This window comes from Ziziphus jujuba, chromosome 3 (assembly GCF_031755915.1).
Source record: "Ziziphus jujuba cultivar Dongzao chromosome 3, ASM3175591v1".
Classification (NCBI taxonomy): domain Eukaryota; kingdom Viridiplantae; phylum Streptophyta; class Magnoliopsida; order Rosales; family Rhamnaceae; genus Ziziphus; species Ziziphus jujuba.
This window is the reverse complement of record NC_083381.1, coordinates 16,815,372-16,826,343: the sequence shown is the minus strand read 5'-3', so window position 1 is coordinate 16,826,343 and position 10,972 is coordinate 16,815,372. Positions and strand designations below refer to the sequence as shown.

At 33.3% G+C, this 10,972-nt stretch overlaps 2 protein-coding genes across 3 annotated transcripts in view; both read right to left on the bottom strand.

Annotated features, from left to right (window-relative positions):
* Nucleotides 1-461: 461 nt before the first annotated feature.
* On the bottom strand, nucleotides 462-3,877 carry LOC107422531 (F-box protein PP2-B10-like). The gene is made up of 3 exons (XM_016031992.4): nucleotides 3,404-3,877; nucleotides 3,171-3,292; nucleotides 462-2,824 (listed from the first exon to the last, which is right to left on the bottom strand). Exons 1-3 carry the CDS (start codon nucleotides 3,668-3,670, stop codon nucleotides 2,341-2,343), a joined length of 873 nt encoding a protein of 290 aa, XP_015887478.3. The 5' UTR covers nucleotides 3,671-3,877; the 3' UTR covers nucleotides 462-2,340.
* A 1,165-nt stretch (nucleotides 3,878-5,042) lies between these two features.
* The window catches only part of LOC107422510 (putative F-box protein PP2-B12), a 111,887-nt gene continuing 105,957 nt past the window's right edge, over nucleotides 5,043-10,972 (bottom strand). Inside the window, exons 3-4 of one of the 2 annotated variants that reach the window (XM_060815821.1) lie at nucleotides 5,945-6,066; nucleotides 5,043-5,627 (exon numbers count right to left, since the gene is read on the bottom strand). In XM_060815821.1, coding sequence (XP_060671804.1) covers nucleotides 5,210-5,627; nucleotides 5,945-6,066 — 540 coding nt within the window. In that variant the 3' untranslated portion in view covers nucleotides 5,043-5,209. The remainder of the gene's footprint in view (nucleotides 5,628-5,944; nucleotides 6,067-10,972) is intronic. The other variant, XM_060815822.1, reaches the window with a different exon arrangement.

Sequence of the window (10,972 nt, the reverse complement as noted above, 5' to 3'; positions counted from 1 at the left end):
TTTTTTACGATGGTAAAGGTACTTTCTTAATTGGGTCCGTCGTTTTTAGCCAGTACTTCTAACCAGTAACTTATAGCTGGTGATTTTTACTTTTACTTTTTAGCCCAAAAAAAAAAAAAAAAAAATCTATCACTCTTTCGGACAGTAAAAGTTTAATTATTTATTTATTTTTATTTTTTACAATAATAAAAATAAAAACATATAGATATTAAAAAAAAACGAATATTAAAATGATATTGATATTAAAAGACCAAAGTCTACTATTTGTACCATGTTTGGTTGGAATGAAATGACCATTTCCAATTCTAATATTTAATTTGCTTAGAAACAGACAAGAGGAATTGCCATAAAAACCTGTAAAATGCAAAATTTTCTCCCATCTTAATATTATACGAATTTGTACAAAGTATAAAACTAACAGAATAAATTAGTTAAAGGTAACATAATTATATTAAGCAAGGTGATATTATCATCAAAGAGGGATAGGGATATCCTTAAGTGGAATATCTCAATCAAAGCCAAAGCTTATAGGCTTCCTTGTTTGCTACTCTTCCAACTGTATCTGGTATTATTTGTGTGCTAAACATTATTAATACCATACAAAGATTTATCCTTTTTCTGCTCCAACACATTTCATCTCTCTGTTTGCCCTTTCTTTTGATTTATTTTCTTGGTATCAAAACTAGTCGTAGATGGTAGAAAGACAAAGTTTTACTGTCAAAGTAGAAGTACCATCATTCTTCAGTCCAGTAACATCATTAAGAAGGATCAAAACAATTTCCATCCATGGAAATCTTAGAATATGGGAAATTGTTCATCAATGAAAGAAAACCTTATTTGTGTTAGGACATATAGTTTTGTTTTAATAAGTCTTAGTGTCCTTGAAATTACACGCATGCAGCGCAATCACAATACAAAATACTATAAAATCATTAAGGAAATTATTTAAGAGAATGAAAATAGACTAAAAATCCACTAATCTTTGTAAATGAACATTTATTTCTGGCACAATGTAGTATTACAAGAAGCGATAGAAATCAAGGCATTATCACATTATATAATAAGACTCGACTTTCCAACTTCCTTGAATAATGTTGTCAAACTTAAGAAGCGTTTGCATGTTTGTGTGTATGTGTGCATTTATATACACACATATACTAGTTGATAAGCGTAGTGGATAAGTTGGCAGGAGTGGTCTAGTAGTGACAAGCTGAATGAGTCGATATTCCATTTGAATAAATATTTGTATTGGTATATGTATTGTAAATTACCAATAAATATATACGTATGTTTGTGTGTGTGTGTTTATGGAGTTCACTGAACCAAAAAAATTAAAGAAACATATCTTGAACATGTTGGAAACCAGACTCCAATGTACCTAATCTGGTTTACATGTTTGTTCAAGGTACATGGTTGAAGAATTATAAGCTACAAGCATCAAAAAATAAAGAAAAGAATATTAAGGATTGCTACAAAATTGGGACAGTTCAATAAGAATAACAATAAATAAAAAAGACATGATTATATTTAGCAAAGGTGAAAATATCATTAAAGAGGAATAGGTATATCATCAAGTTCACTCTCTCAGTCAATTTCAGAGCTTTTAGGCTTTCCTTGTTAGCTACTTTTCAAATTGTCTTTGATATTTGTGTGTGCTAAACTGTATAAATACCAAATAAAGATTCATTCTTTTTCTTGTCAAACACATTCTTATCTCTCTGTTTTCTCTGTTTTTCCTTTCATTCGACTTCTCTTCTTGGTGTCAAAACTAACAATGTCCTTCTCGGCAATTCTAGGTATCAGCAGCAATCATGGTTCATAATATTGGAAATTGTTCACCTAATTTGTCTGAAGAAACAAGCACGGGAGAATTCTATGGTAAACTTTATGTTTAAGCCCTTAAGCAAGAACAAAAAATACCTCTCAACAACTATTTATAGCATCTCAATCTTGATACGTATTACAGTAAAACCATTCTCAAATTCGAACTCCAAAGAAAGGGTCTTTCCAGCATATAATTTATTAACGTCTAAAAATGAGAATCTATCTTCCTAGACATGTAATGTGGTAGCTTTCTGTTTTCGAAAACTTTGCAGTTCTCAGTTAGTGATGGGGAGTAGAGGGGATGATCATCAACAGAAGTAAACAGGATTTCTCGAACACAACTTGGAATGAAACATTGCAACTGCATAAGAAAATAAGTAGGACTGCAAATCCTCTAATCTTTGCATAGGAACTTATTTTCTTCTGGTATGATATAGAACTACAAGTAAAGTGACAGAAAAGAAGTTGAAAGGCTTAAACATATATATATATATATATATATATATATATATATTTCTATGTACCAGATTTCGGCCTAAATTCAATTCCTTCAACAACCAGTCCAATCTTCGTAACACAACTGTCAGTCTCCATTAGTCTGCATACCACCACTCGATGATCATCTCCACCATCATTGAAGAACTCACCCATTTCCACCTCCAACCACCCATCTTCTCTGACTCGAATTATTTGCCGCTCATCTTCTGAAGGGTTTAAGAACACTCTACTCCTACCCATTTGTCCATTTAAGGACACTCTACTCCTACGCATTTGTCTATTTAACAACTCTCTACTTCCAACCATTCGTTCATCGACCTCCTCTTCTCCTTCAAAATATATTTGAAAATCAACTGGATTGCCTTTAAACCCACGGCTGCGTTCGTTGAATTTATATACAAAGTAAGCTCCATAAGTTGTTTTGGGTGACAAAATGTTTGTTTCCATCCTTCCCTTGATATGAAGCCACCATTCAAGCTCCATTACAGCCACTCTAGAGAACCTGCCAAGCCATGACAGATCGAGTAAACATACACACATATATTCTAACAAAAGTGCATCCACTGCAATTAAGCCTCATGTAGAACAAATACTTGGCTGCTTTTTTTCCCTTTTTACTGTCTTTGTTATTTTTCCATTAATTTCTCTCCTTTGTTAAGTTCCGTGTGCAGCAAGAGACTCTCTGATCTATTTCTCTAAATAAAATGTTCCCATCATTACAGAAAGTGCTAGCTAGTGCTATTTCAAAATGTATTGGTAATATTTGAGGAGACTAGCTAGTTCTATTTCAAAATGTATTGGTAATATTTGAGGAGATAAAATATAGTGCAGGTGAGAGAAGAACATACCTCGACTCTGCCGGTAAAGATGGCCACCGCCAATAAGCCGGCGTAATTCCCCAGGGGATTGAAAGCCTTCTTGCACCTATCATATAGCATTTTTTTCCACTCTCTTTGTTTATGTTAAAACTCTGTGCATATATAGGAATAGAAAAACTGATCAGAAACTGATAAATATTTTAAAAACAAATTGATGATTAAAAAGTGAAAATTTAATTGGAAGTTGAAGATTTTGCTTGTACCATGTTTTGATCACTGTCAATGATGATGGGGTTGTCACAGAGATGGAAATAGAGTTTCTTTCTGGAAAGGGAATCCATGGATGATGCTGATGCTGAATTTGAGAGGATTTGGTGATAGTCATGAGGAAGAAACTTTCTCCAAACCACATCGGAATCACTGGCGGATCTGAACAGAGGACAAACCAGACATGACCGGCAAGCATCTTTTGGGGATGTGAAGGAAATTATGTGGGAAATGCACTCTTCAGGCAACTTGGCAATCTCCATTTTCTGATTCCTGTCCTCAGAAAATAAAATTGAATATAAATTCCTATATAGTTCCTAAAGCTATATATATGCTGAGAAGAAAATTAATATATAAATGAATTATTAATTAATATTAATTAATATATAGACATGGTAGAATAATCTAAAAACTTTCTGAGAAGAAACTTGATGCACAAGTATATGATCTGGTTGTTAGCATTGACTTTAGCTGGCTGATGGAGATGTAATAATATATAATAAGGAAAATCACAAAATATTCTTATAATTTTGGCTAAGTTTCGACTTATCCACTATTTTATATTATTTTTAAACAAGGTTATTTTGCTTCCTCAAACTAGCTATTACAACATAATGTTAAATTGTTTGGTCCTCTCATTTACAGCCAATAAGCAGGTATACCTCCTTATTATGAACCAAGAAATTTAAGGACATATCTTAAACATTAAAAGATTATTATGATTGTTTCATATTTCAATGACTGGTTTAATTATTTGGTTAGGGTACATGGTTGAAGAATTAATAACTATGAAGTATGAAAAACATAACAAAAGAAATTAATATGAGTTCCTAGTAATTAAAAAATAAACATTATTATATTAAGCAAGGTGAAAACAACATGAGGCCTGCTAGCTACTCTTCCAATTGTGTTTAATATTATGTATGCTGCTAACTGTATTAATACCAAATAAAGATGCATTCTTTTTCTGCTCAAACACATCTCATCTCTCTGTTCTCTCTGTTTTTCCCTTCTTCATATCAAATTAAACCAGTCTTCGATGGTAGAAAGGAAAAGGCTTCATTGTAACGATAACATCATTAAGCGCCTTCAGAACAATTTCCTTCTATGGAAATCCAAGAGATTACCAGAAATCATGGTTCATAATACCGAAAATTGTTGGTCTATGCACCAAGCCTGATTCGTCTAAAGAAACAAACAGTACTGAAGTCGAAGGTGAAACCGCTGATTAGGCCCGTAAGAAAGAACCAAAATGACAGTGTTTTGGGACATGTAGTTTGGTTTGAATACTACAAAATCTCAAACTTCAAATTCTGAAAAAAGGGTTTTTGAACAAATCATTCCTTACTGCCTAAAAATGAAGATCCCCTGGCACACAATTTTGCAGCAACAGGGTAGAGAACCTACGAGCATTTTGCGCTCTGTACACTGGAAAAGTTTTTCTAGACCCTCAATTTTTTTTTTTCCCTTAAATTCAACCAATATTTTTATCAAATACTCATTATCTTTCATTATTGTCAATCTTCCTAGGTTTATAATGTGATATAGTTTTGTGTTTCAATATAAGCAGCCAAGTAGTAAATGAAGACTATAAATAAGTCGTTTTGGATAATAAAAAAAATTAACCCTCTTATATGAACAGAATTGCTTGAACACAACTTTGAATGAAACATTAATACTGCATAAGAGAATAGAAACGGAGTGCAACTTCTCTAGTCATCGTAAACAAACATATATTTTCAGGTATAGTATATGACTAAAAGAAGTGACAGACAACAGGTTAGAAAGGCATTGGTATATTTCTATATACCAAATTTAGGCCTGAACTCAATTCCTTCAACAATGAGTCCACGCTTAACCGTATGATCATCAGTCTCCATTAGACTGCATACCACCACTTGATGATCCTCTCCACCATCATTGTAAAACTCACCCATTTCCACCTCCATCCATCCATCTCCTCTATCTCGACATAGTTGCTGCTCATCTTTTGAGGGGTCTAAGAACACACCATGCCTACCCCCATGTCCATGGACCTCCTCTTCTCCTTCAAAATATACTTGAAACTCAACTGGCTTTTTTTCAAACCCATGACTGTATGCATTAAGTTTATATACAAAATAAGCTCCATAAGTTGTTTTCGGCGATAAAATGTTTGTTTCAATCCTTGCCTTGATGTCAAGCCAAGATATAATCCAGAGTTCAACAACTTCATAGAACCTGCCATGCCATAGATTAAAATTATACCATATATTATATGACATTCAATAAATTAAGAAACAAAAGCACATCCACTGCAATGTTTTAATCTGATTGAATATCATTTAAGACTCACGTAGAAGAATCTTTGGCTTGGCTAATCTTTGTTTTGATTAATTTTATCCTTGTTAATTTCCATGCGCATCAAAATACTGTTCGTTCATTACTCCAAATTTGTTTCATCTATTTCTCCAAATAAAATTTCCCATCAATCAAAGAAAGAACAAGCTAGGCTCATCACAAAAAATGTATAATGTAGTGTGAGTGAGAGAACATACCTAGACATTTCAGGTGACGAATTCCACACCCAACAAAATGGTATATCTCCCAAAAAAATTGAAAGCCTTCTTGCACCTAACATATAATATTTCTTTCCACTCTCTTTGTCTATTTTAAAGCTCTGAATATTCCAGTGAATAAGGATATGAATTATAGATATGAAAAGTTATATCATATCCATGGGTACTATACAAAAAAATAAAATAAAATAAAATAAACAAAATTAGAACTACCATATAGTTATGGTTTCCCGAGGCATTAAATTTGTTTTTCTGGACTTGTTAGTGCAAAAGTCAAACATGCAAATGGTGGTTCTATACATAACGATTAACTTCCTCAATACTAAGTCCTACTGGTTTCATATATATTGGAATAGAAAATTGATCAGAAACTGATAAATTTTTAGCAAAAAGAAAATTCATGATTAAAGAGTGAAATATAATTGGAAAAATTGAAGATTTCGTTTACCATGTTTTTATCACCGTCAATGATAATGGGGTTGTCACAAAGATGGAAAAAGAGATCCTTCTTGGAAAGGGAAGCCACGGATGAAGCTAAAGCTGAATTTGAAAGGATTTGGTGATAGTCATGGGGAAGAAACTTTCTCCAAACCACATCAGAATCAATGGCTGTTCTGAACAGAGGACAAACCAGAGAAGACCTACAAGCATCTTTTGGGGAAGTGAAGGACATTATATGGGAAATGCACTCTTCCGGCAACTGGGTAATCTCCATTTTCTGATCTCCTTCCTCAGAGCACCATGAAAATATTATTCAACATTGTTACGTAATTGGGAGAAAAACAAATAGCAACGGAAACAAAGAAAGCGAAGAACAAACACACAGTTTACGTGGAAACCCTTGACGGGAAAAACCACGGGCAGGGAGAAGCAAATCCAATATCGAAAGATTTGTACAAGGTGAGCCAAATTTCGAGATACCCTAAAAACCCCAATTGACGGCCGAACAAAAAATACAGATATATATATAGTACAGAAGAAACCCTAAAATTGAACAGGTCCATACCGCGGGGGCGCTGCCCCCGCACCCCCATCGGGCTCAGTGGTGGGCTACGGTCTCGGGCCTATCGGCCCGAGACCTCCGCTTCCACCACAGAGCCCCAAATTTTTCTCCAAAATTTAGTTTCACCAAATGGGTCGCACCGCGAGCTTTTCGGGTCGGGTCAACAAGAATTCGGGTCACAAACTCTAACAAACATAAATTCCTAGCTAGTTTATGTGGCTGTATTTTTATAGACAGGTTTGAATAATTCTGAAAAACTTTCTTGAGTAGAAAACTTAATTCACAAGTGTATATGATCGGCTGCTAGCCTTTGCATAATTGACCTAGCCAATAGGATTGCAATAATATATGTTTTATATATTTACCAGTTCAAAACAGTGTGAGTGGCCCCATTAATTTTTTATTCTGGCAAAGGTACTTTCTTTGGCCTGTGGTTTTTAGCCGCTTTACTTTTAACCACTAATTTTTAGTTGGTGATTTTTACTTTTTAGCAAAAGAAATCTGTCACTCGTTCAGACATTAAAAGTTTATTTATTTATTTAATTTTCGTTTCTACAAAAATAAAAATAAAAACAAATAAATATTAAAAAAATCTTATAGTAGTAGTGATATTAAAAGACCAAAGTCTAATTTATACCACGCGCGTTTGGTTGGAATGAAATGACCATTTCCAATTCCAATATTTGATTTGCTCAGAAATAGACAACAGGAATTGCCGTAAAAACCTGTAAAAAGGGACATTTCTCCTATTTTAATATTTTACGAATTTGTACGAAGCATAAAACTAATAAAATAAATTAGTGAAGGGTAACATAATAATATTAAGCAAGGTGATAGGATATCCTCAATTGGAATATCTCAATCAAAGCCAAAGTATATAGGCTTCCTTGCTAGCTACTCGTCCAATTGTATCTGGCACTATTTGTGTGCCTAACATTATTAATACCAAATTAAGATTTATTCTTTTTCTGCTCAAACACATTTTCATCTCTCTGTTTTCCCTTTCTTTTGATTTATTTTCTTGGTATCAAAACTAGTCATAGATGGTAGAAAGACAAAGGTTTTATTGTCAAAGTACAAGTACCATCATCCTTCAGCCACCAACATCATTAATCTATCTACCAGCTTTAGTCCTAAACTCAATTCCTTCAACTAGTAGTCCACTCTTACTGGGAAAATCATCTGTCTCCATGAGACTGCATACAAGCACCCTGTAAATGTTGGTTCTCAAAACGCGCAGCTTTGATATTTTGTATAAGTTGATATTTTTGTATAAGTGTATAATGGTACCTTTGGAACACACGTGCAACATATATGATCATATATGTTTGTTGGTAAAAGGTATAACTTTTCCCAACGAAGTTTAGGTTTGCAAGTAAATGTTAACCTTTTGTCGAGAATATGTTTGATTGTCGCTAAAAGCTATTACTTTTGCCAACTAATTTCACTTTGGTCGGCAAATGTTATCTTTTTATAGTTGTCAGTAAAATTTCTAATTTTTGCCGATGAATTTTAATTTGTTGGTAAATAGTAATTTTTTTACCAACAATATTATGGGATTGTTGGTAAAAATTAATCCAATAGCGGCAAAATTGTGTTTTCGCTGTTAAAAATATAACATTTGCCCACAATTTTTGTTTTTGTCACCAAAAGTATAATTTTTACCGAAAATGTTCTCTTTCGCGACAATATTGTTTTTGGTCGGTAAAAGATTATTTCTTGTAGTGTGAGTGGGTTCCAGGCAAGGTTTAAAAAAAATTGATATCGATGGAAATATCGAAAGTTTAAAATATGGAAATTTTTATGGAAATCTCTGAAAATATCGAATATCCATAAAAAGTTATAAAAAATGATGGAAATTTGTTTTAAAAAATGAAAATTTTTATTGAAACTTTAGAATTAGCTTATTTAATTCATCATTTATCAAATTGATTATAAAATTTGCTAAAATATTGAATGGATGTTATATTCTTTTTAGTGAATTGATTTATAATAAGCATTAATGACCATAGATGAATTATTATTAATAAAAATATATTAAAAAATACATATATGATAAAATTATTTATTGACTAAAATATATAAAACAATTATTACAATTACGTTGTAGTTCATAAATGTCATCTTAATATCACATAAAACTTCTGAGTGGTTGAAAATCATCGGTTTCCTTCTCATTTTGATTTTGAGAAGTGAAATGTGAGAAGTAGTTATGAAAAGATGTATGTAACACCCCATACAAAAAAATATACATGATTAAATAAGTTTGACCAAATTGACTAAGTTTAACCAAGTGAACAATATATGAGTTCAAGTTGACTTTTTCAATAGCCAATATTTTTGGTTTGATAAGGTACCGTTGTGGAGATCTCGTCGATACGAGTTCATAGACTGGAGGCACGCCAAATTCTGAGTTACGAATAAAAAGTTATGGTTCTGAGAAGTTTTAAGCATAAGTTTCAAATTAGTGTCCAAGGCAGTCCCCAGTTTTTATTTGTTAGTGACCCAAGGCTTTATATAAGCCTAGGTAACCGTGTCAAATGGGAAACAAAGCCCAAAATACACATTTCTTTCCCAAAACTTGAGAAATTCTCTCCTCAGACCCGTGGGTCCGAACTGGATCGTTTCGACTAGTTTACCGTCGAACCGGATCACCGCCATTTTGCCCATTTCCAGAAAACCACCATTTACACCCGCCAGCCACCTAGAAAGGTCACTTGAAGGCGAGTTCAGCAGTGAAATTTCACGGCAAGAAGCGGCCGGACCTGCCCAGATTGGGCCGGCAAAGCCCGCGGCGGCCGGAGAGGTGGGTCGCCGGATTTTCTCATTTCTTGGCCGTTTCAGGCCAACCCATACACCTTTTCCACTATTTTCGACCCCTCTGAACTCATTTCCATGGTTATTTTATCCAGATTCCTCACCGTTTGAAAGATCCACAACGAGAAGTTCGACCGATGCTTCAACAGTGTTTTCTAGCCACCTGAGGAAACTTTGGACCAAGGTGAGTATGCTGATGAGTTCCTTGTCTCTTGAGCTTTCTGTCAATATAAAGTTTATGAATTTTGGAGGTCGTTTGATAATTTTTCCGTTTTTGGATCAATTAGTTAATTTTCGGATAAGTTGGGGACTGTGTTTGGACAAAATTGGTCAAATTAGTTAAAATTGGAGTTGAATTAGTGAAATTGGATATTATTAGGACCCATTAAGTGGTTCAATTTTGAAATATTAGGCTTCGGGTGAAAATCTCCAATTTCGGATACTAGATCCTAAGGGCATGCGGTATAATTGGACTGTCTGGTGTCCAATTTATGCAATTTTGTAGTACTGTAATTTATTTTGAGACATTTGGATTATACAAGTGTCTTTGCTTTAGTCCTTTGGAGCCTGAGGAATATTTTATTATATTACAGGCACTCAAGTTGAGCTTGGAGGCGATCCTGTAGAGGAGCAGACGTGAGCATTTACAGTACTGTAAGTGGTTATTAGCTTTAAAAATTGTTTTGGGGTATAATATAATATATATGTGTTCGAACAATTTGGCTTATATACCATTTGATTGAATGTTTAGATTATGCATATAAAAATATCTGCCTTATTAAATATGAGTTGTCATTTTACGTAAGGTTTGACAATATATTAAATGGTTTTAAATTATGATGGGTTCATAAGTGAACTTGGAGTAGTTAAATATTTTGGTATTTAAATTGGGGTTTTAAATCATTTTGGAAATGATTTATTTGAGAAGCAGATGGAAAATTTTATGATTTTAAGCAGGTTCAAATATTTTAGGAATTTTATGGGTTTAAAATTGGTTTATGGTGAATATATTTCACTGTGGTATTTTCTTATTTTAGTAAGAAATCATGATTTGAAGTTTTTTGAAATATTTAGACAAACGGTTGAGCGTGAATATTAAATTATGATTTATGATACGGTAAAATACCGTATCAGTTATTTTAAATTGATGTACCGCATAGTACCAAAGTTTGGTCCAGTATTATATT